Source organism: Lolium rigidum, chromosome 1 (assembly GCF_022539505.1).
Source record: "Lolium rigidum isolate FL_2022 chromosome 1, APGP_CSIRO_Lrig_0.1, whole genome shotgun sequence".
Lineage (NCBI taxonomy): Eukaryota > Viridiplantae > Streptophyta > Magnoliopsida > Poales > Poaceae > Lolium > Lolium rigidum.
Window position 1 is genome coordinate 245,329,869 of NC_061508.1, and position 26,458 is coordinate 245,356,326.

At 44.5% G+C, this 26,458-nt stretch overlaps 3 protein-coding genes and 1 long non-coding RNA gene across 5 annotated transcripts; 1 reads left to right on the plus strand and 3 right to left on the minus strand.

The window, feature by feature from the left end:
• Positions 1–328: 328 nt before the first annotated feature.
• LOC124692159 (phosphomannomutase/phosphoglucomutase-like) lies at positions 329–2,391 on the minus strand. 2 transcript variants are annotated; one of them, XM_047225484.1, is made up of 5 exons: positions 2,380–2,391; positions 1,324–2,332; positions 1,067–1,179; positions 720–860; positions 329–630 (listed from the first exon to the last, which is right to left on the minus strand). In XM_047225484.1, exons 2-5 carry the CDS (start codon positions 2,308–2,310, stop codon positions 564–566), a joined length of 1,308 nt encoding a protein of 435 aa, XP_047081440.1. In that variant the 5' UTR covers positions 2,311–2,332; positions 2,380–2,391; the 3' UTR covers positions 329–563. The 2 variants fall into 2 exon arrangements, with proteins under 2 accessions (XP_047081440.1, XP_047081432.1); XM_047225476.1 differs by lacking the exon at positions 2,380–2,391 and having other exon boundaries at positions 1,324–2,334.
• Positions 2,392–8,169: 5,778 nt separating this feature from the next.
• Positions 8,170–10,201, minus strand: LOC124692175 (phosphomannomutase/phosphoglucomutase-like). Its single transcript, XM_047225501.1, has 4 exons — positions 9,191–10,201; positions 8,907–9,019; positions 8,561–8,701; positions 8,170–8,471 (listed from the first exon to the last, which is right to left on the minus strand). Exons 1-4 carry the CDS (start codon positions 10,199–10,201, stop codon positions 8,405–8,407), a joined length of 1,332 nt encoding a protein of 443 aa, XP_047081457.1. The 3' UTR covers positions 8,170–8,404.
• A 2,341-nt stretch (positions 10,202–12,542) lies between these two features.
• LOC124692185 lies at positions 12,543–13,585 on the plus strand. Its single transcript, XR_006999381.1, has 2 exons — positions 12,543–12,652; positions 13,252–13,585. It is a non-coding gene; the product is annotated as an uncharacterized LOC124692185 (long non-coding RNA).
• A 6,534-nt stretch (positions 13,586–20,119) lies between these two features.
• LOC124692171 (phosphomannomutase/phosphoglucomutase-like) lies at positions 20,120–24,504 on the minus strand. Its single transcript, XM_047225492.1, has 5 exons — positions 23,957–24,504; positions 21,111–22,097; positions 20,854–20,966; positions 20,511–20,651; positions 20,120–20,421 (listed from the first exon to the last, which is right to left on the minus strand). The coding sequence occupies exons 1-5, from the start codon at positions 24,467–24,469 to the stop codon at positions 20,355–20,357; spliced, it is 1,821 nt and encodes a 606-aa protein (XP_047081448.1). The 5' UTR covers positions 24,470–24,504; the 3' UTR covers positions 20,120–20,354.
• Positions 24,505–26,458: the final 1,954 nt, after the last annotated feature.

Below are 26,458 nucleotides of genomic sequence, written 5' to 3' on the forward strand. Positions count from 1 at the left end.
AAAAGATTTTTCATTTTTATTGATTAAGAAGAGTTATTAGAAGTCCTTAAAACCACATGAATGGCCGAATTCCAACAACAAAGGAACTACTCTCGAGGCATTACATTACTCAGCGTTTTTGCCCCAGCGAGGCACCACATCGCCGCTTCGTCCTTGATCTTGGAGACGTGCAAGCATGGTGAAAGTTATTGATTGATTCCGGAACACCCGAGCATGGTGAAAGTTATTGATTGATTACAACTAGGATATAAAAAGAGGAAGAATATGTTGTGCGGAAAGACAGGGTAGTTAATTAAGAATAAACAATATGATAGCGCGAACCACAAAATTAACTGAAACCGCTACAATGATTTGTATAAATGAACTAACATTTTGATGTACATAATTATTTACAAGATTAGTAGTTATTCTTTCTTTGAAAAAGAATAATACAATATTCTAACTGAAGGAGAAGGAGAGTATTGTAGGCACGCTACACTCTCCAGAATGTAGTTGTAAGCTCTTATTGCCCCACATAGTCGTCTGGACTGCTATAATACAGTGTTCGATCATGAAGATAAGATCTACTCTACAAAGCTTTGTACTTGAGTGATGTCAACAAATTCATTTACTCCACTTGTCAACAAAAACCTGCAATTAGGAAGTAAACAAAATTACTCACCGCATGTAAACAAAGTGAAAAATTGAAAACCTGTAGATAGCTGGTGCGGATTGTGTACCCATAAAAAATACTCCTTGCCATGGATTTGCAGCCACCAGGAACACAAGACTGCATGTTTAGTGCTATATTGGGGTTATGCACACTTTGGCGAATGTGAACCCATCCTAGTCGTCTCTGAGACTCGTCGTAAAATTTTGCCCTGTTTTTGCAAATTGATGAGAAACTCAGTTCAACGTGTCTACACTTTATCAACTATTCAAAGGAAACAATTTCTGTATAAGAAAGAAATTATTTTTGAAATAAAATGAACTCTGAATGTTGATGCAGTAAAAAAAATTCTCATATAAGAACGACGAAGGGAAGTTAATATAGGGAAAAGAACACAAGTTGCAAGCAGCAGCATACCTGTACATGTACGCATCAACATCAATCGGATGATCGTTGTTGTCCACAAGGCATCCCTGATCAACGGAGCAGTCGCCACAATCATCGAGCACCCAACCGGTAAGCTTCCCTTCCTAAATCATGTCAAGAAACATAGGCACAAACAACACTACATCAGAAATTCAGAAGAATATACTTTTTGTATATTGGAGTAGATCTTTTGGTTATTTGAATAAATGATGAATCATGCAAGTACCTAAATTGTTTGAGAGACGCACCTCGATGTAGTTCTTGAAAGTCTCGACTGCTTGCACACCCCTTTGTTTTGCATTCTTCGGTTCGCCCACGATGTCCATCCTGAACAACACGGACTCAGCGGGCTCCTCGAGATCCTTGATGAGGCTCCCTACTCCTCCATCTAGTCCAGCCAGTCTCATCCGGACCATCTCGATGATAATCTTCACCACCATGTACGCGCCATCGTCGAGGAAGTAGTTCTCCTTGAGTGCGCCGTGTCCTGTGGTCTCCATCATGACGTGCGTCTCGACGCCGTCGGCGTTTAGCTGCGCGCCCTTGTCGATCACGTTGCGGTAGCCAACGCGGTACAGGCAGTGCTTCCCGCCCCTGGCCTCGATGAACCGCGTCAGCCCGTCCCCCGCCCGAGCGTCCGTGACCACCGTCGTCCCCGGGTGCTCCCCCAGCACGATGGCGGAGATGAGCGCAATGAGCCGGTCGCCGTTGATGGCCGCGCCCGCGTCGTCCACCACGCCGCTCCGGTCCACGTCGGTGTCGAACACCACGCCGAGGTCGGCGCCGTGTGCCAACACCGCGCCGCGCGTGAGCGACATGGCCGTGGCGTCCTCCGGGTTGGGCATGTGATTCGGGAACATGCCGTCGGGTTCCAGGTGGAGGCTGCCGGTCGTGTCGGCGCCCAGCTTCTCCAGGACGTCCCAGGTGAAGAAGCCGCCGCAGCCGTTGCCGGCGTTCACGATGACCTTGAAGCCCTTGAGTGGGGTGTCGTAGTGGGTCGGGTGCGCGACGCGCTCCTTGATGATGTCCCGGAGGTGCTGCGCATAGGCGGTCATCAGGTCGACGCGCATGACCATCGGTGGCATGCCGCTGCCACCACCGAGGCCCATCTTCCTGGCCACGTACTTGCGCGCCGCGCGGTCGCAGATCGCTTCGACCTCGGCGGAGGTTAGCCCGCCGCGCTTGGTGAAGAACTTGAGGCCGTTGCGGGTGTAGGGAAGATGTGACGCGGTCATCTGCAAGCAAGAGGATTCGTGCATCAAGATTTATAGTGTCACTGATTTCACTCCGGAGTCCGGACATACTCACTCCGTCTTCCATGTTTTACTCGGCATATAATGTTTCATCAAATAAGTTAAAATTTACAAAGTTCACTAGTCTATCTATCTATTATTATCTACTAAAAGCAAAATAAGGTGGATTAATAAAGCCACCACGTTGATCCACATCATTTATATTTATATTGATAGTTAGATATAAAATGTATGGCTAGGATTTTATGAAGGATTAGTTGTAACGTAACATATTTGACACAGTTTATGGGAAATGCATTTGTACACGCACGAACGGGTACACGAGCTATCTAAGCCAGTCATTGCCTGGTGATTCGGAAAGGTAGTAAACTTGGATTGAATTTTCGCACTTCACCGAATCTTTTTGGTACTGTAGTTGATAGGACGTGTATGGTACCCCTGCCATGTCTCGCCTGTAGCAGGTAGACACTCTCGCTTGTCTCTCTCTCCGCTCCCTACCTTCCTCCAATATGTATGCTCTGCTTTGCTCTGAAGCGCCCTGCTCCCGAGCGAACGCCGACGACCACTCTGTTCCCGGCGACTCCGGCACCGACGTCTTCCCCACTCCTTTGTCCCTTCCCAACCTTCCCCCATCCTCATGGCATCTCGCCCACAAGAAATTGTGCAGAACGGATCCGGATCGGGGAGCCCGGCCTCCGTTACGTGGGTGTTCTGTCGGAGGGACGAACGCTCGATTGTCTCCGGGCTGGGGCTCTCATCCTCGTCCCGCTGTGGCACATCGGAGATCAAGACGGGTTCGGTGCGCCGATGGTCTGGTGGCGCAGAAGGTGAGAGCTAGGGCCGCGCCGACGCCGACGATGGCGTGCGCGGCAACGACGGCCGCGACAGACGGCCAACACAGTGAGCAGGCCGAAGTCGCAACCGGAGGCGCGCGCGGAAGTACACGGTCTGCCGCACCGTGCACGACTCCTTGTCGACGCAGGCCGCCTCGAACGCTGCCAGCGTCGCCTTGGACTCGCGCCCGCCCTCGTACGCGCTGCACTTGCCCTGGAGATTGTCCGGTCGTGGCTACACGCCAGCGCCACCTCGTCGCCGACCTCAACGGGTCGCCGGCGGCCTCGTCGAACAACACCCAGGTTGTTGCCGTTGATCCAAGCCACGCCCTTGCCAAGCCTGAGCAGGTCCACCACCACGGGCTCCGACCCGGCGGGGGCCTCGAAGGTAGCCTTGTACGACGTGAAGGGGGGGTTCAACGGCATGGTACCATTGAGGCCACTGGCCGGCCTTGTCGCGGTGGGCCTTGTCGAGCATGGGGGTGGACGGGAGGTAGGGCTGCAGGGGCGGAGAGTGCTGGTACAACACTGCGAGGACGAGGCAGGTGTTGCCGGCGGACATAGGCATGGTGCTCACGGACGGAGGCTCCACTTACCAGGCCGTACGCGTCCTGGAGGCCACTGCGGGCTGTGCCGAAGGGCGCGCTGCGGCGTCCAAGGGCGAGGTGACGAGACTGTTGCTGATCACGCACCCCGTCTCCACCGCGACAGGCAGGAGGAGCAGCCGCCGCCCGCATCTCAGCATGCCGGAGCTGGCGACGACCGCGCGCTTGAGGAACTGTCGCTGGCAGGCCGACGACGGGCGTGGTGCCAAAGCTGCGTCTCGCTCGACCTCCACCTTGCTAGCGCGCGCCTTGGCCACCGCATGTTTCTCCTGGGCTAGTCACGTGCTGTCGCAGTGGAAGAAACGCGAGAGATGCTGCCGCGAGGGAGAAGAAATCTTCCGTGAAAGGCATCTCGCAGCTCCGGCAGAAGACATGTCCGCTCGTTTACAGTCAGAGATTTCATATGATGCGTCATGGTCTATGAATTTGGTACTGTGGTTAGGCGCTGGCGGAAAGTACAGTATGATGGATTGATTGGACCTACTTTTCTAGTGCACAAATATGTGAAACCTGTAAAATATTGGCACGAATCTCGAACTGTAACAAGCGGACATGATAGCTCGTGTACCCATACGTGGGTGTACAAAATCCATTCTCCACAGTTTATATTAAGAATGTCACGTCTCTCCAACCTGGACTCATATAAATGAGGGAGATGCACCGTAAATAGAAGTGTCCATTTGGCTGGAACGTAATATCAGCAAACTAGAAAAAGATCCGGCCGTATACGGAACTAAGATATGGAAAGTTTAAAAGAAAAAAGTCCAGCTGTTTACGCAACTAAGCTTTGGTGGCTGAAAACGTGACATCTTCAAAGAAAAAAAAAAGGCTTTGCCACAACGTGTTAGCAAAGGGACATGTACGTTTTTTTTGCTGAACGCCCTAGCTAGCATGTTTAATTCTTTTTCCGGAATAGACTTATGACATTCATTTAATTTATTATTGGAGTCCACGGTGTAAATGATTTATGAATCTCTGTTTTTTATTTATACTACATTTAGGGTTTAGTTAAAATAAAAAAAATTGTAAAGTCTTCCAAATATATAGTATGGAAAATATCATCTATTAATTAATTTAATTGCATAATAAAAGCAAAATAAAGGTGTTTTTTAGGAAGCAGTTTTTGTTTGTAATTAGCTCACCGAACCTGCCGCTCGATTTTTCGAGCCACCAGTTTAATCCACATATGTTAAAAGATATAAACTGGTGATTTTAATCTTGATGTACGAGATTAAAACATAATAGGTATTACCTATAACAATATAGATGTACAAAAGTGATGTTTACCGTGTCAAGTTGTATACATGTAGGACTCTAGCTACACAAATCTACGTGATAGGATCTAATACTAATGGCTAGGATACAATTCCATACTACATATTGTAAAATTTAATCATTCAACCTGATAAATAAATTTTTGAAAACTCAATCGGTTTGTATTATGGAATAGTACTATATGCCCAGTACGTAGAAGCTCCCATAGCTGATCGATCATATATAAAAAGAAAAGCTAATTGATTTTTTTTGACAATCAGCTAATTGATATATTTAAATACATGGAAATCACAGATAATTGATAGATTTAACTTGGCCGGTAGCTAGGTATATGAGTCCGTTCAGAAACTGGAAGAGATTTGATCAGGCTGGCTGTGTCAGTTCAATGAACTAAAAAAATGATTATCGTAGGACCTGTCCATATCAGTTATACGAAAGAAAGAAAAGAAAAACGAAGAAATGTTTCAATAGGCTGGTGAGCTGATGTATGTAAAAAAACAAGCCAATCTTACTACGACCCTACAAGGTGATATATAGGATTTGAATCCAGACACATGCACGGTTAATTTCTTTTTCATTATTTTAACTCTTGGCTAGCGTTAAAAAGACTAGCATCTTTGATTGCCTAAATAAAATACTAACATCGTGTGTCTTGACTTGAAATTGTATATCTCTCCATAGGCTTATAAATCCTACAATTATTTTAAGAAAAAGTTGAACACCAATTTAATTATAGAGCTGGGCTTTGCACATAAATTATGGAAGAGGTTGTCAAAAATGATACACTAAAAATATAACTGCTATCTTTAGATAAATACAGGTGTGGATTAGTAGTAATAGGCACGCGAAGCACAAAAACTACGGAATATTTACTTCAACGTTACATTGGAAAGGACAAAGTCATGCATACAAATATGCATCCATATCTAAACTAATAAGACGGATAAACATCTGGAAAAAAATGCACTAATGATTTTTTTTAGAGTTTTTAGCCCACTAAAGATGATGCCCTCGCATTTGCGAGGGCCACCATGCTAGTTTTAGAAAAAATAAAAACACATTTATGTGTTTCAAAAAAATTAGAAAAACAAATCATGGTGTAGCCAATGAATTATCCCACAAACGTGTAAATTTTAATTTCAAATACAAAAAATTATGGGCTACACAAAAATAACAAACGTGTGGATCTGGGTATGCATATTTCAAATCTCCAAATTTCAACATATTTTGTCTCATGTAGTCTACAATATAAAGAATTTCATATTAAAATTTTACACGCTTGTAGGTCACATCATTTATTATGTCTAGATTTATTTTCAGATTTTTTGAAACAAATATGTATGATTTTCGAATTTTTTTAAACAGCAGAAGCACTGGTGCCCATGAGCCAAATACACTTTTCGGCATACAGCTCACTTATATGTGCAATCTGTGCAAGTAACTTCTTTGCCCATTGCGAAATGGAACGGTGGAACAAGGATGCAGGACTGGAGCTCGACTTCTGCTTCCTGCGGTTGGCGATGGCTATCTCAACAACGCTTGGCCTTTTGCCGGATGATGCTGGAGCTGCGGTTGAGCTGTCCGCTGCGTAGAGAATCAAGGATGTCAAATAGTACCAGTGGTAGCATGTATACTAGTGAGCAGGGCGGTTTGGATTCTCGGGAAGAAAAAAAAAGGTTTGGTGCGGGTGGGGTAATAAGTTAAGCTCTAAGCGGTGCGGGTTGGGTTTGGGGTGGATTTTGCCCATTCTCACCCTTATGTGGGCGCTTTTCCACTCGTTCTGTTATGGCGTGATCAAAATTCATATTAAACGGACGCTAACTTCGGACGAGTGGAACGAGGTCCATTGTCGGAGGCTTGGGCCGAAGCGGACGCTTGAGGGGGGGGGGGGGCTTAGCCCCCCGCGGTACGGAACGATGGCACCGACTATATATACCTCGTTATTTGGTTTTTTCCTCTCTGTGTTGGAGGGGTTCTCCTCCTAAGCATAGCATAGTTTTCTTTCTAATGTACGTATTATGTGCTGATCATTCCCCATAGTGTGGTACCTTATGACCAAGAACCTCTCCCTACAATGTTGGCTTGCTGGCCATTTTTAACGTCCGTGCCTAACTATTCATCTTTTCATGCCAAGCCACTCGAAGGATCTCCACAGTCCGTGATGGGACCGAGGCAGACAACTCCGCTCTATTGAGGACAGGATTCAGTCGTGGGTGGTCTCCGAGGTAGATCCCTTTGGGATCTGAGGCAGGCCCCACGCGGATCAACCACTACCGCTCCCCAGGGTTGCCAGGCACAGGGATCGTTTGTGCGCACAAAATTCTAAATTTTTTTTACACTTTAGAATAGTTTTTACGGTGGCAGGAATATATGCACATGCAATCAAATGTGCATTTCCGGGGAGTACGTTTATTTGGCTCCCGAGTTACGTGGGGTTCGTTACAAAAATAGAATGTCCTATTTAAAAGTTTTGAAATATTTTATTTTTCTCTATAGATACGCACTTAAGTGGTTAACATCTCCATAAGTTTTTCTTAAATAATACTGTATATTTTGGTTGCACAAAACAACATGATTTCGCTGCTTATAATTTTTTTTCTTGATCACAACTTCACATATATGTTGAATAATTTCATATGCACATACTAGACATGTGCATGTTCTTGCATGTTTTGTTTTTGTTTCGGATTTTTGTAGTATTCAAAATGAGGCTTTCAAATTTTTAAAAATGAGCTACACATAGGTCAAGATCAAAAGGGAACTTTCGGATGGGGACGGCTAAGCATTTATTTTAAACAAGGCAAAAGATTTTTCATTTTCATTTATTAAGAAGAGTTTTTAGAAGTCCTTAAAACCACATGAATGGCTGAATTCCAACAACAAAGGAACTACTCTCGAGGCATTACATTACTTAGCGTTTTTGCCCCTGAGGCACCACATCGCCGCTTCGTCCTTGATCTTGGAGACGTGCAAGCATGGTGAAAGTTATTGATTGATTACGGAACACCCGAGCATGGTGAAAGTTATTGTTTGATTACAACTAGGATATAAAAAGAGGAAGAATGTGTTGTGCGGAAAGACGGGGTAGTTAATTATGAATGAACAGTATGATAGCACGAACCACAAAATTAACTGAAACCGCTACAATGATTTGTATAAATGAACTAACATTTTGATGTACATCATTATTTACAAGATTAGTAGTTATTCTTTCTTTGAAAAATAATAATACAATATTCTAACTGAAGGAGAAGGAGAGTATTGTAGGCACACTACACTCTCCAGAATGTAGCTGTAAGCTCTTATTGCCCCACATAGTCGTCTGGACTGCTATAATACAGTGTTCGATCATGAAGATAAGATCTACTCTACAAAGCTTTGTACTTGAGTGATGTCAACAAATTCATTTACTCCACTTGTCAACAAAAACCTGCAATTAGGAAGTAAACAAAATTACTCGGCGCATGTAAACAATGTGAAAAATTGAAGACCTGTAGATAGCTGGTGCGGATTGTGTACCCATCAAAAATACTCCTTGCCATGGATTTGCAGCCACCAGGAACACAAGACTGCATGTTTAGTGCTATATTGGGGTTGTGCACACTTTGGCGAATGTGAACCCATCCTAGTCGTCTCTGAGTCTCGTCGTAAAATTTTGCCCTGTTTTTGCAAATTGATGAGAAACTCAGTTCAACGTGTCTACGCTTTATCAAATATTCAAAGGAATCAATTTCTGTATAAGAAAGAAATTATTTTTGAAATAAAATGAACTCTGAATGTTAAGGCAGTAAAAAAAATCTCAAATAAGAACGACGAAGGGAAGTTAATATCAGGAAAAGAACACAAGATGCACGCAGCAGCATACCTGTACATGTACGCATCAACATCAATCGGATGATCGTTGTTGTCGACAAGGCATCCCTGATCAACGGAGCAGTCGCCACAATCATCGAGCACCCAACCGTTAAGCTTCCCTTCCTAAATCATGTCAAGAAACAGAGGCACAAACAACGCTACATCAGAAATTCAGAAGAATATACTTATTGTATATTGGAGTAGATCTTTCTGTTATCCGAATAAGTGATGAATCATGGTAGCAAATTGTTTTTTTTTTTTGAGGGAAGGTAGCAAATTGTTTTGGAGACGCACCTCGATGTAGTTCTTGAAAGTCTCGACTGCCTGCACACCACGTTGTTTTGCATTCTTGGCTTCGCCCACGATGTCCATCCTGAACAGCACGGACTCAGCGGGCTCCTCGAGATCCTTGATGAGGCTCCCTACTCCTCCATCTAGTCCAGCCAGTCTCATCCGGACCATCTCGATGATAATCTTCACCACCATGTACGCGCCATCGTCGAGGAAGTAGTTCTCCTTGAGTGCGCCGTGTCCTGTGGTCTCCATCATGACGTGCGTCTCGACGCCGTCGGCGTTTAGCTGCGCGCCCTTGTCGATCACGTTGCGGTAGCCAACGCGGTACAGGCAGTGCTTCCCGCCCCTGGCCTCGATGAACCGCGTGAGCCCGTCCCCGGCCCGCGCGTCCGTGACCACCGTCGTCCCCGGGTGCTCCCCCAGCACGATGGCGGAGATGAGAGCGATGAGCCGGTCGCCGTTGATGGCCGCGCCCGCGTCATCCACCACGCCGCTCCGGTCCACGTCGGTGTCGAACACCACGCCGAGGTCGGCGCCGTGTGCCAGCACCGCGCCGCGCGTGAGCGACATGGCCGTTGCGTCCTCCGGGTTCGGCATGTGGTTCGGGAACATGCCGTCGGGTTCCAGGTGGAGGCTGCCGGTCGTGTCGGCGCCCAGCTTCTCCAGGACGTCCCATGTGAAGAAGCCGCCGCAGCCGTTGCCGGCGTTCACGATGACCTTGAAGCCCTTGAGCGGCGTGTCATAGTGGGTCGGGTGAGCCACGCGTTCCTTGATGATGTCCCGGAGGTGCTGCGCGTAGGCGCTCATCAGGTCGACGCGCATGACCATCGGTGGCATGCCGCTGCCACCACCGAGGCCCATCTTCCTGGCGACGTACTTACCCGCCGCGCGGTCGCAGATAGCTTCGACCTCGGCGGAGGTTAGCCCGCCGCGCTTGGTGAAGAACTTGAGGCCGTTGCGGGTGTAGGGAAGATGTGACGCGGTCATCTGCAAGCAAGAGCATTCGTGCATGAGGATTTATAGCGTCACTGATTTCACTCCGGTGTCCGGACACACTCACTCCATCGTCCATGTTTTACTCGGCATAAAAATGTTTCATCAAAGTTAAAATTTTCAAAGTTTAACTGTTATATAGAAAAGGAATATGTGTACTATCTACAAAATAAAAACTGTAATTAATGCAATGATATTTATTATGCATAATTAAGTTGGTCGAACAATGTAAACTTAACTTTGATTAAACCTAATATGCGAAGCAATGTGAAACGTAGGAAGTAGATTCTGTGATGCGAGACCTATGTTCCTAGGAATTCCGTTTCTCAATGATCCATGCTAATTATTAGTTGTAATATGGTTTGCAACTGAGATTTTCTATCTATCTTTACTATTATATTCGAGTTGGTCGTACGTCATACAACGCGTTTGGTGGAGGAGATTAGAATGATCCGGACCGTTCAATATCCCACGACCAAAAACCACCGTCAGATTTGGTACTCTCACCCCGCCCGTGCTAACCTCCCTCCCGAGATCTCTCTCGCTGCCTCGCGTGCGCCTCTCAGCCCTAAACTCCATTCTCTCCATCTGAATCAAATCACGCCGCCGTCGCCTCACCACCCACCTCCCTGGCCTCTCCAGCCCCTCCCACCTCCTACCGGTCCTCGGATGCTCAGGTGCCCCTCCTGGCGACCGCATGTCCACCGGCCGCCATGGTCACGCTCTCCCGTGGCCAGCCGCGCTACGGCGAGGAGTTGAGGGCTGGCGGAGAGCGAACGGAGCACAGGGGAGAGCGAGCCATGGACACAATCACCAAAAAACACCACCGCTACCACCACAACTCACCATACAGGTCAATCATGCTGAGGGCTGGCAGAGAGCGAACGGAGCGCGAGGCTAGCACTAAGCCGTCGTCGTCGCCCGCGCCCTCCATGCTAGCAAGACACCGCTATGTCGCCCCGACCGCGATGGCCGCCACACCAGCGCGACGCCCTCCGCAGCCGCGTCCCGCCCGATGATTCGCATCGACGCCGCTCCGCCGTCCCCAGATCCGATCAGTTACGGCTCGGTTCTTGAGGTGAGCGTCAAGCCTGGTGGTTATCTTGTTGTTCCGTTGATTGGGGAGCACGGTTAGTGCCCGGGTCTTTGTGCTGGATCACATCTCGTTGCCTTCATGGAAAAAAAAACTTGTGATCTGATTATGTTTGCTGGAGTAGCAGGATTTTGGTCATCTTAAAATTGGCTCTTTTCTTGGTGATGAATCTTGAGGATTGAAGGGTTAGTTGCATCAAACAATGAGTTGAGATTTTATCAGTCAGCCTGTTCTCCTTTGTCATATGTCTGAACAAAAAGATTCAAAATATACCACTGCATTCACCATCACTGAATCCTTTTCAGAAAGGGGGTGCTTAACCCAAGCTGGGACAACACAGTAGTTACCTTGAACACACTGACCTTCCGTCTGAGAACATTGTGAAGTCAGCTGCGTTTTATTTATTGGAGCAGACATTCTTTGAGCTCATGAGATATGACAGCCTTGTGCGTACTATAAATATGTTAGCAAGTGAAATCTCCTCTGTATTATTAAAAGACTAAAAGTTTAAGAAATGTGGCGTTGCATAATTTAGTCGGATAATCACTTACTAAACCATGAAGCTTGTTATCTCCACAATTCTATTGATGGCTTGTCACTCTTTATTGATTATCACAGTGGGATGAATCAGATACCATCCTCTGAATTTTTACAATTTTTAGTTTTCGAGGCCAACATTTGTCCCACAAAGTGGAAGCGGAGTAGGAGAGCTGAAGTTGGTGCAAAAAACGTTGAAGAAGGAATGCAGATGGGCTCAGAGACATATAATCATCTGAACGTACCCTCTATTACTAAGAAACTGCTTCAAAGATATCTGTAGATAATAATACCATGCATAGTTTCTTGGGTTTATACATGTTTTCCAGTCTCATATTTGGACCAACCTGATTCTGGAAAGAGCTCACCGCGGTGCCGTAATGGCGTCATGGAGGAACCAAGGATAAGTTGGTGCTCCCCAGCCTGAGGTGCCGCTGGTGGTCTTAGCTATCCCGCCCCCACGAAGAGAACCGTAATCGTCTCAATGGCCCTCCTCTCTTGGGGTTCCGAAATCGGGACAGGGACAGGGAGAGGGGTCACAGATAGATGCGGATATGTTTGTTGAAGGACTCTCAGCAGGGGCACCTGAAGCAGCTGGGAGTGAAGGGGAAGACATCTACCCGAACACTCTCACTCACTCGCTTTAGCCAATCGTACTGTATGGATGGACAAACGAGGGCTACCGGAAGCACCTTCTCCCTGAGATCATGGTCCCCTCCACTTCGCTGCCAAACTAATCGCCTAGATGGATGAGTTCTCGGTCGCTGCTCCGCTCGGTGATACATATGAAATACCCATCAGAAACAACATAATGCTGAATGTGTAGCGAAGAAGACTAGGTACATAATTTACTGATGTATCCCTGATGTTCATAACATTTGAAGGGCCGAACAGTTAACATTGTATTTAGTTATTTACCCTATGATAACTGGAATAGTGCTTCTCTTAACAACTTTATCTGGTCAAGTCTTAGTATCAAATTGTTTCTATTTCCATTTCACATTACCTAAGTTGTCTGGAAAGCTGTATTGGGCCTTGTTATGTCATTCTAACTTTTAACCTTCAGCATACTAATTGGGTGTGGGAAAACATAGTGTTGTGATCTATAATTAGTTTTCTAGATATGCATATCTCTTCTCCATGGTTATTAGTGAAAAATCTGCATACCAATGCAATTAGAAAAATCTGAACTAGGAACTCGATAGAGAATCAAAATGTTTACTTGCTTTAATTTTCCGTAGTATGAAATTCTCTAAAGCTTAATGTCCATCCAGTTCCTTGGATAGAAAATCTCATTAGTATATCCACTCATGGCTTCTGGGAAACATGATGGTTTGTTGGACTTATTTTTGTCTTTTACATCATTGTTACTTAATAGATATAATTTTGTATCCACAGTCAACATGTTCTTATGTTTCTTTTATCCCTTTCTTGGCAGGCAGGCTTATGTTGGTGTTTCCTTAAACCTGTAATAGGCTACAAGCATCAGATACCGTGTGTAACTCTCTGTTGTCGCTGAAGAATCTGTATGTTCTGATATCTAAATATTGGAGAATTTTTTTAATATAATTGCATTTGGTGATACCTTGGAAGGATGAGCCTTCAAGGTTTACATCAAATAGGATGGTTTCATGCAAGGAGCCGTATACAAGCTACATCGGAGGCTCCACAATATTGTATTGAGGGTTTTCCTGTTGAAAGATTTAGATGCATCTTATTCTTCATGTTTTGACCATGAATAGTGTTTCTTCTGTAAAGAAACTTCTGGGTAACTTCCAGTTTAATATTGATTTGGATGTTTGGTCACCGAGTCCTGGGGATGGTTTAGTATGCACTTGCTATCAACAAGCTAACTGTGAGCATCGTTGCATAATGTTAGACAATTACAAATGATAACCGGTTACAAATGATAAGCGAGAGACGAGTTACTTCTATCATCTTTATATTGCACTGTAGCAGCCTATCATGAGTCCCATTGATTTGTGGAGTTCCATGTTAGATTATTTAATTTGCACCACTGAAACTTTTGGACCAAAGCATGTTCTTGCCTTACATGAAATTTGTGATGAAACAAGTTGTTTCTTAAAAGAAAACAGTCGGGGAGGCTTTAAAAACTAATAAAGTATACTCGTAAGTGAACTATCTCGCATGTTGACATTTGAGATTGATACCTTTTTACAAATATGTCTGTTTATATGTCTGACCATCTTATACTACACTTGCCTTTGTAGGATAGTGGTACTCGGTCATACTTGCTGGACCCTCGATGGAAATTTCATACATTATCAATTTATAAATTACAACCTAAATTTTTTGTTTCGGGGCAACAGTTAAATATCCTATTTACTGAATCATATGAATACTTTTTTACTGGGTGCTAGCTATCTCTCATTACTGGTTAGGGGCATGTCATTATGAATCGCTCGAAGTTACCATTGAGATGTTTTCAGATATTAAAATGTGATTTTATTTATTCTTCTTTGCAGTGTGTTATCACATGCTTCCTTGAATCACATTATTTGTATCCTTAAATCACATTATTCAAAGGTCTTGCTATTTTTACTTCACCCTATTTCCTTAGCTGTGTGTAGGAATGACATGTGAAGCAGGCTCGATATTCATGATTGCAAAGTAAACAACATGTAATGTACTGTCTTCATATAATTCTTTTTTGGCAGCTTTTGGTTTGTTGATGTGGTTTTAACTCTGCATGGCATCTATGCTTAAATAACATAAAATAGGGATAAGACAAGAACAAGCGAATAAGTCGAGAGAATATATTGAGAAATTAATAAAAACAGATTTCAAAGTTCGATTATCTCATATACCAATAATCTCTACAAGAAATCAAAATAATAATAACAAAACATAGAAATTCATGGAGATTCAAAAAGTATACATTTTTCTCTTAGTTACCTCACTTAAGAATGAAGGAGAAACATAGAAAATTCTATGTCAAATAGAAGTATGTAACTTCTAAATTCCGTGACGAAGAAGATCAAGAGACAAGAACAAGCCTGGGTAGTTTCGGTAACCTAAATGGTTGGATCGTGTTGTTGTTAAAATGTTGATTAGAAAGTTGTCTTCATTTATACATCCTCCACAACACTAGAATTTTCACGTGATTTTGTTTACAAATGTGGTCACGAAATTTTTTTTTGAGATCGAGCGCCGTAGCAACGCACGGGCATTCAACTAGTACCTAATAATAAAGGAGCTAAGGTTTCTGCCAAAATTTCCGTCCAACTTTTTATTGGACGATTTTGCCCTCCCACCAAATTCCATAATACTGCTCTGCCACGGTACCGGTTCGCTTATTTTCACTCCCACCCACCCAACCCACGCAGAGGTCTCCGACGCTGGCGGTCCTCCCCGCGTCCCTCGGCGGCGTCCCCCAAGCTCTGCTTCGAGCGCGCTGGTCGCTGGACGGAGAAGCCAAGCCTCGATATCCCGGTGTACCGCCTCTGCTGGTTCCCCTGCATCGCCAACCACGGTCATTCCCCATTCGCTGGTCCGATTCCCCGTCTCTACCTGGTACCTCCGCGGTCGACGGACCGGGCCACTGCCGCCGGCTAGCTTCCCCACGCCCACGCGACCTCCCGTAACAGTCGAGCAAGAGCCCCTCCGACCACGTCTCCGAATCTCCGTCGCGTTGTTTGGGTGGGCTATCTGCAGTACAATAACCCTCGACCCGAATCTTCAGATCCGGCGGGGGCAGCACCAGCACGGAAGCGTGGAGCTCCTCCGCTCCCGCCCTATCTCTCCAAGACCAAGCACATCCCCGTCGTCCCTGTCCCGCCGCGGGACAGCTTCCGCAAGGGCTAGCTCCTGCCCCCGCTCAAGTCTGATGCCGATGATGAGGCGGCCCAGTCCGATGAATTTTTCCCCTCCTGCATATCGATTGGATTTATTCCAGCTCTTGTACAAGATCTACTCGAACTTGGAGCAACTGGATAGTGCTTCTGATGTGTGGCTGTGAGTTCCGTACATCCATGTGGAGATTGAGGACACCTACTCAGTCATGAAACTATAGTTGATTCAGACGCACGGACAAACCTGAAGACGACCTGCTGAACTGAACAATGATGTCAGTGTAAACTGGGGGACCTACTGGTGCTTGTTTTTCGTTTGTTCTGAAGTAGGTTACATGGGTTATATGCAGGAGCTGCCGGGAAAGAAAGGATCGATTGATTTATTTACATAATGCGTTTGCTGCTTTTTGTGCGGGAGAAAGATGGAGGCCAGCTGATTTGGTAGGGCGAAGCCTACGTCATATTTGGGGTTCCCCTTTCAGAATCTACTTAGTTCTGAATTTCATTTGCAAGAGAACATGCACATTAGGTTGATTTGGGAACATTATGCTACTAACACCAACAGTCTTCTCTCTTGCAGCTGACGACCAAATCATCATTTAAGCTCAAGCTACACGTTCCAATGGTCTTTCAGTTTCCTGATGCATGTAGGCATACTGCTGGTCACACTAGAGGAAACAACATATTTGCCGCGTATAAAAAATGCCTGGCGAATGGCTAAAAGCATCCGGCGAAGATGACATGGTAAATATCTGGCCGGAGAAGAATCTGACTTTGCCATGTACAGATTTTCGACACCCGGAGGGAAAAATGAGGCCTCCCTGGAAATTTGACTTTGTCGTGTACCGCCAAAAAACATTAGATGAAGACGCTCTTTTTCGGGTATCTAACGAGACACCCGACGAAGAAACGCGTCATTATTCCCTGGTTGGACGTGTACGTTATACGCCGTGTGGCGGCCTTCTTCGCTGAGTGTCCCGTTGTGGCACTTGGAAAATAGCAACTTTACTGAGCGTATTTTCTCTATTGTGTAGTGTTCTTAATCTACGCCGGGTGCTAACACTCGGCATAGTATTCTTCGCCGTGTACTGATTTTTGGCACCTGGCGCAGAGTGTTTTTGGCGTGTACCCAAGAAAAGAAACCCAATAAAGATGAAAGGATACCGCAAAGATGTGTTTTCCTGGTCAGATCTAGAAGGCAAGCAAGTCCAAAAGCATCTGATGAATCAGAGTCCTCCCCTATTGCTACTTCATTTATGAAATTTGCATCCTTTCTAGGACCTAGCATTTTCAAATAGATATTTGTGATTTCTTCATGTACCGTGGTTGATGAATATCGGTAGAGATTATGTTCTTTGCGCAAGCATTTTATTATGATTTAAAGTACATAAAATTCTTCATTTTTCATAAATAATTAATAAAATTAACATAGATGGCATGTTTGCTTTTGTGTGGATTGTTCTACAGTAGGACATGTGTAAGAGAATAGAAATTTGGGCGAAAACCAAGTTCTAAAACAATGGTAAAAAAATCAAGGTATACTTTAAACATATATTTTTTGATTTATTTTAGACCCGTTGCAACGCACGAACACTTTTCCTATTTAAACATAAATATAAATAAATCGTAGAGAAAATATTACCCATATAATCTTTTTTTTTGGTAGATGAGTCCAGTCAAAAAAAAGATGGAATATTGAGTAATTACAATTTCAAGATTGAAAAATATTTAATAAAAATCAGCTGAAGCAACATTCGATCTTCTCCCGGTGCAACGCATGGGCTCTTTTGCTAGTTTACACATAAGTTACAACAAAGCAAAGTGCTCCATATTCAACTGCTTTATGATTTGTGCTAGTCAAAAGTTGCAACATAAGTTTTAACTAAGATGCAATGATACTATCTAACTGAGAGTTAAGTTAATTCCCACGTGCGTGAGAATTAGTCACTCCCAAATACAAAATGCACTATCTACTCTATGAATCATATCAAGTTTCGCTTTCAGTTCAGATTTTTTTAAATGTAAATTTGGTTGTCAGTCGTTTAGGTATATAAGTTTCTTGGACATTGACATTGTTTTCAAGAGGCAACTTTGACCCTACTCTATAAAATATATATATATAAACCAATAAAGTAATATTCTAGAAAAAAAATTGAGACAAGTCTATACATACGATATTTATATTTACCATCTTAATAGTTAAAATATTATTCTTATTCAAAAGTTCCGAAATTTCCATAACCCCAATATGGAAAGGATGTACTTTTTATCTGGTAAAAACATGATTGCAAAAACCGTTTGTTTAATGAAAACTCTAGTATACCCGAGGATCGATCCTCCGGATCTTGTCACGTACACATGTTAGCTCCATGTCTATCATTCGGGTCTCGTCACGCACACATGTTAGCTCCATGTCTATCCTCTGGGTCTCGTCATGCACACATGGTAGCTCTATATATATGTCTTGTTCCTCTGCAATTTCTCTTCCACCTTTCCATGGATTAGTGATAAAACCAGTGTGGAAAACGTATTGTCGCTTGGGCAGTGTGGTTGTGGTTTGACCAAATATAGTAAATACCCAGTGTCTGGCATGTCGGCATACAGCTCACTTGTCTGTGCAAGTAACTTCTTTGCCCATTGCGAAATGGAATGGTGGAACAAGGATGCAGGATTGGAGCTCGACTTCCTGCGGTTGGCGATGGCTATCTCAACAACGCTTGGCCTTTTGCCGGATGATGCGGGAGCTGCGGTTGAGCTATCCGCTGTGTAGAGAATCAAGGATGTCAAATAGTACCAGTGGTAGCATGTACTCCCTCAATCCTTTTTAATTGACACAGATTTAGTATAACTTTGTACTAAATCAGAGTCAATTAAAAGAGAACGGAGGAAATACTCGTGAGCAGGGTGGTTTGGATTCTCGGGAAGAAAAAAAAGGTTCGGTGCGGGTGGGGTAATAAGTTAAGCTCTAAGCGGTGTGGGTTGGGTTTGGGGTGGATTTTGCCCATTCCCACCCTTATGTGGGCGCGTTTCCACTCGTTTTGTTATGGCGTGATCAAAATTTATATTAAACATACGCTAACTTCTGACGAGTGGAACAAGGCCCATTGTCGGAGGCTTGGGCCGAAGCGGATGCTTGGGTGTGTGTGGGTTGGGGGGGGGGCATAGCCCCCCACGGTACGGAAGGATGGCACTGACTATTTCCTTTTTGTTTTTCGTTATTTGCTTGTCGCTGTGATTTTTTTCGTTCATCGGTATTTGCAGGGTAATTTTTTTGTGTCAACCTGCATCGCAACCCTGTTTTTCAAGCTCCATCGTATCCTGAAGTTCTTCCAGAAACATACCGTGATATCCTCGGGAACGTATATCGCCGTTGTGCTCACCGTTCCTGGGTAAGAGCTACATCTGCTCCTCCTCCTCCTAAGCACAGCACAGTTTTCTTTCTAATGTACGTATTATGTGCTGATCATTCCCCATAGTGTGGTACCTTATGACCAAGTTCCGCAAAACCTCTCCCTACAATGTTGCCTTGGTGGGAATTTTTAACGTCTGTGCCAACGTAACTATTCATCTTTTCATGCCAAGCCACTCGAAGGATCTCCATAGTCTGTGATGGGACCAAGGCAGACAACTCCCCTGTGTTGTGGACATGATTCAGTCGTGGGTAGTCTCCAAGGTAGATCCCTTTGGGATCTAAGGCAGACCCCACATGGATCAACCGCTACCGCTCCCCAGGGTTGCCACATGCAATCAAATGTGCATTTCGGGGGAGTACGTTTATTTGGCTCCCGAGTTACGTGGGGTTCGTTACAAAAACTGAATGTCCGATTTAAAAGTTTTGAAATATTCTATTTTCTCTATAGATACGCACTTAAGTGGTTAACATCTCCATAAGTTTTTCTTAAATAATACTGTATATTTTGGTTGCACAAAACAACATGATTTCGCTGCTTATAATTTTTTGTCTTGATCACAACTTCACATATATGTTGAATAATTTCATATACAAATACTAGACATGTGCATGTTCTTGTATGTTTTGTTTTTGTTTCAGATTTTTGTAGTATTCAAAATGAGGCTTTCAAGTTTTTTAAAATGAGCTACACGTAGGTCAAGATCAAAAGGGAACTTTCGGATGGGGACGGCTAAGCATACATTTTAAACAAGGCAAAAGATTTTTCATTTTTATTGATTAAGAAGAGTTATTAGAAGTCCTTAAAACCACATGAATGGCCGAATTCCAACAACAAAGGAACTACTCTCGAGGCATTACATTACTCAGCGTTTTTGCCCCAGCGAGGCACCACATCGCCGCTTCGTCCTTGATCTTGGAGACGTGCAAGCATGGTGAAAGTTATTGATTGATTCCGGAACACCCGAGCATGGTGAAAGTTATTGATTGATTACAACTAGGATATAAAAAGAGGAAGAATATGTTGTGCGGAAAGACAGGGTAGTTAATTAAGAATAAACAATATGATAGCGCGAACCACAAAATTAACTGAAACCGCTACAATGATTTGTATAAATGAACTAACATTTTGATGTACATAATTATTTACAAGATTAGTAGTTATTCTTTCTTTGAAAAAGAATAATACAATATTCTAACTGAAGGAGAAGGAGAGTATTGTAGGCACGCTACACTCTCCAGAATGTAGTTGTAAGCTCTTATTGCCCCACATAGTCGTCTGGACTGCTATAATACAGTGTTCGATCATGAAGATAAGATCTACTCTACAAAGCTTTGTACTTGAGTGATGTCAACAAATTCATTTACTCCACTTGTCAACAAAAACCTGCAATTAGGAAGTAAACAAAATTACTCACCGCATGTAAACAAAGTGAAAAATTGAAAACCTGTAGATAGCTGGTGCGGATTGTGTACCCATAAAAAATACTCCTTGCCATGGATTTGCAGCCACCAGGAACACAAGACTGCATGTTTAGTGCTATATTAGGGTTATGCACACTTTGGCGAATGTGAACCCATCCTAGTCGTCTCTGAGACTCGTCGTAAAATTTTGCCCTGTTTTTGCAAATTGATGAGAAACTCAGTTCAACGTGTCTAAATATTCAAAGGAATCAATTTCTGTATAAGAAGGGAATTATTTTTGAAATAAAATGAACTCTGAATGCTGATGCAGTAAAACAATTCTCAAATGAGAACGACGAAGGGAAGTTAATATCGGGAAAAGAACACAAGGTTCAACTTGCAAGCAGCAGCATACCTGTACATGTACGCATCAACATCAATCGGATGATCGTTGTTGTCCACAAGGCATCCCTGATCAACGGAGCAGTCGCCACAATCATCGAGCACCCAACCGGTAAGCTTCCCTTCCTAAATCATGTCAAGAAACAGAGGCACAAACAACACTACATCAGAAATTCAGAAGAATATACTTTTTGTATATTGGAGTAGATTTTTTGGTTATTTGAATGAATGATGAATCATGCAAGTACCTAAATTGTTTGAGAGACGCACCTCGATGTAGTTCTTGAAAGTCTCGACTGCTTGCACACCCCTTTGTTTTGCATTCTTCGGTTCGCCCACGATGTCCATCCTGAACAACACGGACTCAGCGGGCTCCTCGAGATCCTTGATGAGGCTCCCTACTCCTCCATCTAGTCCAGCCAGTCTCATCCGGACCATCTCGATGATAATCTTCACCACCATGTACGCGCCATCGTCGAGGAAGTAGTTCTCCTTAAGTGCGCCATGTCCGGTGGTCTCCATCATGACGTGCGTCTCGACGCCGTCGGCGTTTAGCTGCGCGCCCTTGTCGATCACGTTGCGGTAGCCAACGCGGTACAGGCAGTGCTTCCCGCCCCTGGCCTCGATGAACCGCGTGAGCCCGTCCCCGGCCCGCGCGTCCGTGACCACCGTCGTCCCCGGGTGCTCCCCCAGCACGATGGCGGAGATGAGAGCGATGAGCCGGTCGCCGTTGATGGCCGCGCCGGCGTCGTCCACCACGCCGCTGCGGTCCACGTCGGTGTCGAACACCACGCCGAGATCAGCCCCGTGTGCCAGCACCGCGCCACGCGTGAGCGACATCGCCGTCGCATCCTCCGGGTTCGGCATGTGGTTCGGGAACATGCCGTCGGGCTCCAAGTGTAGGCTGCCGGTCGTGTCGGCACCAAGCTTCTCCAGGACGTCCCACGCGAAGAAGCCGCCGCAGCCGTTGCCGGCGTTCACGATGACCTTGAAGCCCTTGAGTGGGGTGTCGTAGTGGGTCGGATGAGCGACGCGCTCCTTGATGATGTCCCGGAGGTGCTGCGCGTAGGCGCTCATCAGGTCGACGCGCATGATCACCGGTGGCATGCCGCTGCCACCACCGAGGCCCATCTTCCTGGCGACGTACTTGCCCGCCGCGCGGTCGCAGATAGCTTCGACCTCAGCGGAGGTTAGCCCGCCGCGCTTGGTGAAGAACTTGAGGCCGTTGCGGGTGTAGGGAAGATGTGACGCGGTCATCTGCAAGCAAGAGAATTCGTGCATGAAGATTTATAGCGTCACTGATTTATAAAGTTCACCAAATATGTTTTACTCGGCATATAATGTTTCATCAAAGTTAAAATTTACAAAGTTTAACTAGTTTATAAAATCAATAGAACTGTAATAGTGTAATGCAATATACTTTCATATTATATATATTTGGTATTGTATAAGTTGATATTTATTATGCATAATTAAGTTGGTCGAGCAATGTAAACTTAACTTTAGTTAAACCTAATATGCGAAGAAATGTGGAACGTAGGAAGTAGAAATTGTGATGCGAGATATGTTCCTAGGAATTCCGTTTCACAATGATCCATGCTAGTTATAAGTTATAATATGGGTTGCAACTGAGATTTTCTATTTACACATAAGTTACAACAAAGAAAAATGCTCCAAACTGTTGGACTGCTTTGTGATTTGTGCAAGTCAAAAGTTTGAACATAAGTTTCAACTAAGATGCAATGATACTATCTAACTGAGAATTAAGTTAATTCCCACGTGCATGAGAATTAGTCACTCCCATATACAAAATGCACTATCTACTCTATGAATCATATCAAGTTTCGCTTTCAGTTCAGATTTTTTAAAATGTAAATTTGGTTGTCAATCGTTTAGGTATAGAAGTTTTTTTGGACATTGACATTGTTTTCAAGATGCAACTTTGACCCTATTCTATTAAATATATGTATAAAAACCAATAAAGTAATATTCTAGAAATACTTTTGGAGACAAGTCTATACATATGTTATTTATATTTACCATCCTGATAGTTAAAATATTATTCATATTCAAAACTTCTAAAATTTCCATAACCCCAATATGGAAAGGATGTACTTTTTATCTGGTAAAAACATGATTGCAAAAAACCTTTGTTTAATGAAAACTCTAGTATACTCGAGGATCGATCCTTCGGGTCTTGTCACGTACACATGTTAGCTCCATGCCTATCCTTTGGGTCTCAGTCACGCACACATGTTAGGTCCATGTCTATCCTCCGGGTCTCGTCACGCACACATGGTAACTCCATGTCTTATTCCTCTGCAATTTCTCTTCCACCTTTTCATACCCTAGTGGTGTGTTGATGTTGTGTCGTATCTTCCCACCAGCCACTACTGCCCCGTGCTTCCTCGCCCTTCTCCTCCCTCCCCCACAACCAGTATGTCACCGCCATGGCTATGCTAGAGCTTCAAATCGGAGAGATGTTACCAAGGAAGGAAAATAAGAGTTTGGAGGAATGACAAGTAGCCGAATCTAGCTGCGACGAGGCTCCAGCTAACCGGATTTGTGGTCTGCGAGATCGAATCTATGAAATCCATGCCACTATGGACAAGAGTGACATGTTTTAAACTTGTGTGTTTTGTTGCGAACACACGAGCAGGATGTTGTGAAGTTTGTGGGTGTTTGCTGCAAATATTTGCGTTGATGCTACATAAGTTTCTGTGGGGTGCTGCAAACTTTGGTTTTGCAAATGATTTTGTTGTGGCCTATTGAGATGTATTGTGACTTGTGGGGTATTTGCTACATACGTTTTTTTTTTTTGCTACATCAATGTTTTTGAAATGTTATGATACTTGTGTACATTTTTCACCCACATCGCGGATGAAATGTCGCAACGATGTTGTACGATTTTTTTGTTTTTGCTATATGGGTTGGGTTATGATGGGAGGGTCAGATGGGCACAGTGGCCTCAACGAACTATTTGCCCATCTGAAGTCACAGCTAAAACTGTATGATTCGGTAGTCCTTGTTCGTCAGGCCAATTTAAAAGAGCACGAGACAGCAGTTCACATCACTGTAAAACGATCAAAAACAGGATTGCGCGGGGTAAACTGTACCATAATCGAGGCGTCGTAGTCGAAGCGAGGCAGTATGGTGCTCATGAAGCACGCCGGCGTGGTGGCGAGGCCCATGTCGAAGACGGCGCACCCGGCCCTGGCCAGCCCGGCGAAGAGCACCGCGCTGAGCCTCGACCCGGACAGCCGGGGGTCCCGGCCGACGGACACCCGCAGCTGCGGCTGGCCCTCCACCTCGCTGCCCTTCTCCCGCAGCCACTCCCCGAAGCTCTCGCCGATCACCTCGACGGCCAGCGGCGTGAGGTCCACGGGGCGGCCCTTCTCGCCTTCCAGCGCCACGCCGCGCACGTCCGGCCCGTTCTGCAGCCTCCGGATCACGTCGCCCGCCTCGCCGCCGGCCGCCGCGAGCGGCGTCTCGAGCTGCTTGCCCGTCGCCGCGGCTCGTATCGCTTGGCAGCGCCTCCTCCTCCACGCCCGAGGAGGTGGGCGGAGCGCGCGGCCCCTGGCGTGGTCGCATGGCTGGAGAGTGGCCGGAGGAGTGGTGATAGTCGCCATGGCAGTGTGCTATAGTACGAGTGTCCAATGTCAGAGAATGACGCGCGGTGCAACGCAGGCGAAGATGTGATATGCACGTACTGGACTAGAGAAATATCTGCAGCAGCAGCAGGGCGTGCGGATGGCAGCCGGTGGTTGCCGCCGGAGGGATATTTTCAGGGACGTCGGGACGCGGCGGAGACTGCGTGGACATGATACTGATAACAGTTCTGTGGTGCTGCGAGCCTGCACAGCTGCATGGTAATCGGGCACGTGTGTGACAAATGGCAGCTAGACTGGCCAAAACTGAAAACGACTTGCAGCGATTTCAGCGACAGATCGGTGGTGTGTGAGCGCGATTTTCCTTTTGTATCTGGGGACTCTTGACAAGAGCCAACTGACATCCCGTTCTAATAAACTCACTCTCCGACGCACGACTCTAACCCTGATGGGGTTTTATTAATTTTTACCTCAATTGTGCATTTATGACACCATTTAAATCATGTTGAAATATTCAGCCAAGCTAGAACAACATACTCGTTGGTGTCACTCTTCTAATCAAAATGATTTCATGAAATGTTTATGGGAGTAATAATTAGCTAATTCTGAAGAGGATTAGTAAATAGCCATCTGCCCCTGGTTCAAATATTCCATCTGAAAAGCTTTGATCTCTCATGTGACCAAATGCAACATGACAAGAAACTGCCACTGCCGTCTTAACTTGTGTCATGTGTGACTACTTGGGAACTAAAACAAACAACTTAGATATCTTGTACTTGTTGGTGACTAGACAACTCCTGCGACCAACAAGCAAAAAACCTTGTTGAGTAACATCTAACAATTTCGCACGATGAATCAGGTTCAACGTCTGATGATACATGACTGGAAAATTGTAATAGGGACTCAGCAAAATATAGATCAAGTCAACAATGAGTGGATATTTGTCTGATTATCAAGTTGCCGTAAATTCAAAAGCTTGTGTAATTTAAAGAAAATGCACCTTCGTTTTTTTCCCTTTAAACAAGAAAAAAATACCCTTCTTGGCTACCTAGGTATAGAAACACCGCTGATACATCACAGCAATATCTTAGATTTTCCCATCCTTGATGTTGTATGTTTGGTCATACCCTGGCAGTAGGCAACATTAGCAAGCAAAAGCAACAACACAACAGAGCCAGATGCAAAATCAAAACATAAGGGGATAGATGCGTCACTAAAGGTAGTTAAGCCTTCTACCCTTTCCGAATATGTACAACAATTGACTATGGATCAACTACATAGTAAAGAACATCACAATTTTGCAAATAGTGCAGAAACAGAGGCTGGAATGCAAAACAGATACTACTGCCAAATGCAAAATCAAAACTAAGTAAGGGGATTGATGGGTCACTAAAGATAGTTAAGCCTTCTGCTTTTTCTGAATATATATATATACAACAATTGACTATGGATCAACTACATCACAGTTTTGCAAATAATGTAGAAACAGAGGCTATAATGCAAAATAGATACTAGATGTGACAAGGGAAAACCTTCCGGTAACAGCATGGACAGTAATTTTACAATTGCTTTAGCCTTCCAAGCCTTCCGCCTTTATCAAAGCATTAACTGTCAATAGAAACATAAAATGTGCAATCTGACATATAACTTTACAAACAACTCCAGCTTCAGTAGTTGAGGCATCTATCAACATGTCAAATAACTTGTCTGTGCTGAAGTTGCATAAAATGTGTTTAGCCTTCAAACAAGAAGTGATGAACACCTGACCTCTATAGGCTTATCAAAAGAATAAGTAACAGCCTATGATCAGCTGCCATACTTTCTCGACTTAGGGCAGAGCCTTCTTTCACTAGTCCTAAGAATTACTTTGCACAATATTTTCTTATCATGTAATAAATCATGCTGTGAATACAGTATATCACTGACAGTTTAAATCAAATGTAAATAGCCTTGAACTGTATGAAAATGAAATACACGAGGTCTTGAATACAGTTGTACTCCTATGTGATA

Bases quoted from the DNA above. Each gene is read 5' to 3' on its own strand.
- LOC124692159 (XM_047225476.1), bottom strand. From the start codon at position 2,334: ATGCACGAATCCTCTTGCTTGCAGATGACCGCGTCACATCTTCCCTAC. The intron at 1,180-1,323 runs GTGCGTCTCTCA...GACATGATTTAG, and splicing joins CTTTCAAGAACTACATCGAG to GAAGGGAAGCTTACCGGTTG. The intron at 861-1,066 runs GTATGCTGCTGC...TTGCAAAAACAG, and splicing joins GTTGATGCGTACATGTACAG to GGCAAAATTTTACGACGAGT.
- LOC124692175 (XM_047225501.1), bottom strand. From the start codon at position 10,201: ATGCACGAATGCTCTTGCTTGCAGATGACCGCGTCACATCTTCCCTAC. The intron at 9,020-9,190 runs GTGCGTCTCCAA...GACATGATTTAG, and splicing joins CTTTCAAGAACTACATCGAG to GAAGGGAAGCTTAACGGTTG. The intron at 8,702-8,906 runs GTATGCTGCTGC...TTGCAAAAACAG, and splicing joins GTTGATGCGTACATGTACAG to GGCAAAATTTTACGACGAGA.
- LOC124692171 (XM_047225492.1), bottom strand. From the start codon at position 24,469: ATGGCGACTATCACCACTCCTCCGGCCACTCTCCAGCCATGCGACCAC. The intron at 20,652-20,853 runs GTATGCTGCTGC...TTGCAAAAACAG, and splicing joins GTTGATGCGTACATGTACAG to GGCAAAATTTTACGACGAGT. The intron at 20,422-20,510 runs GTACACAATCCG...TCCTAATTGCAG, and splicing joins GCAAGGAGTATTTTTTATGG to GTTTTTGTTGACAAGTGGAG.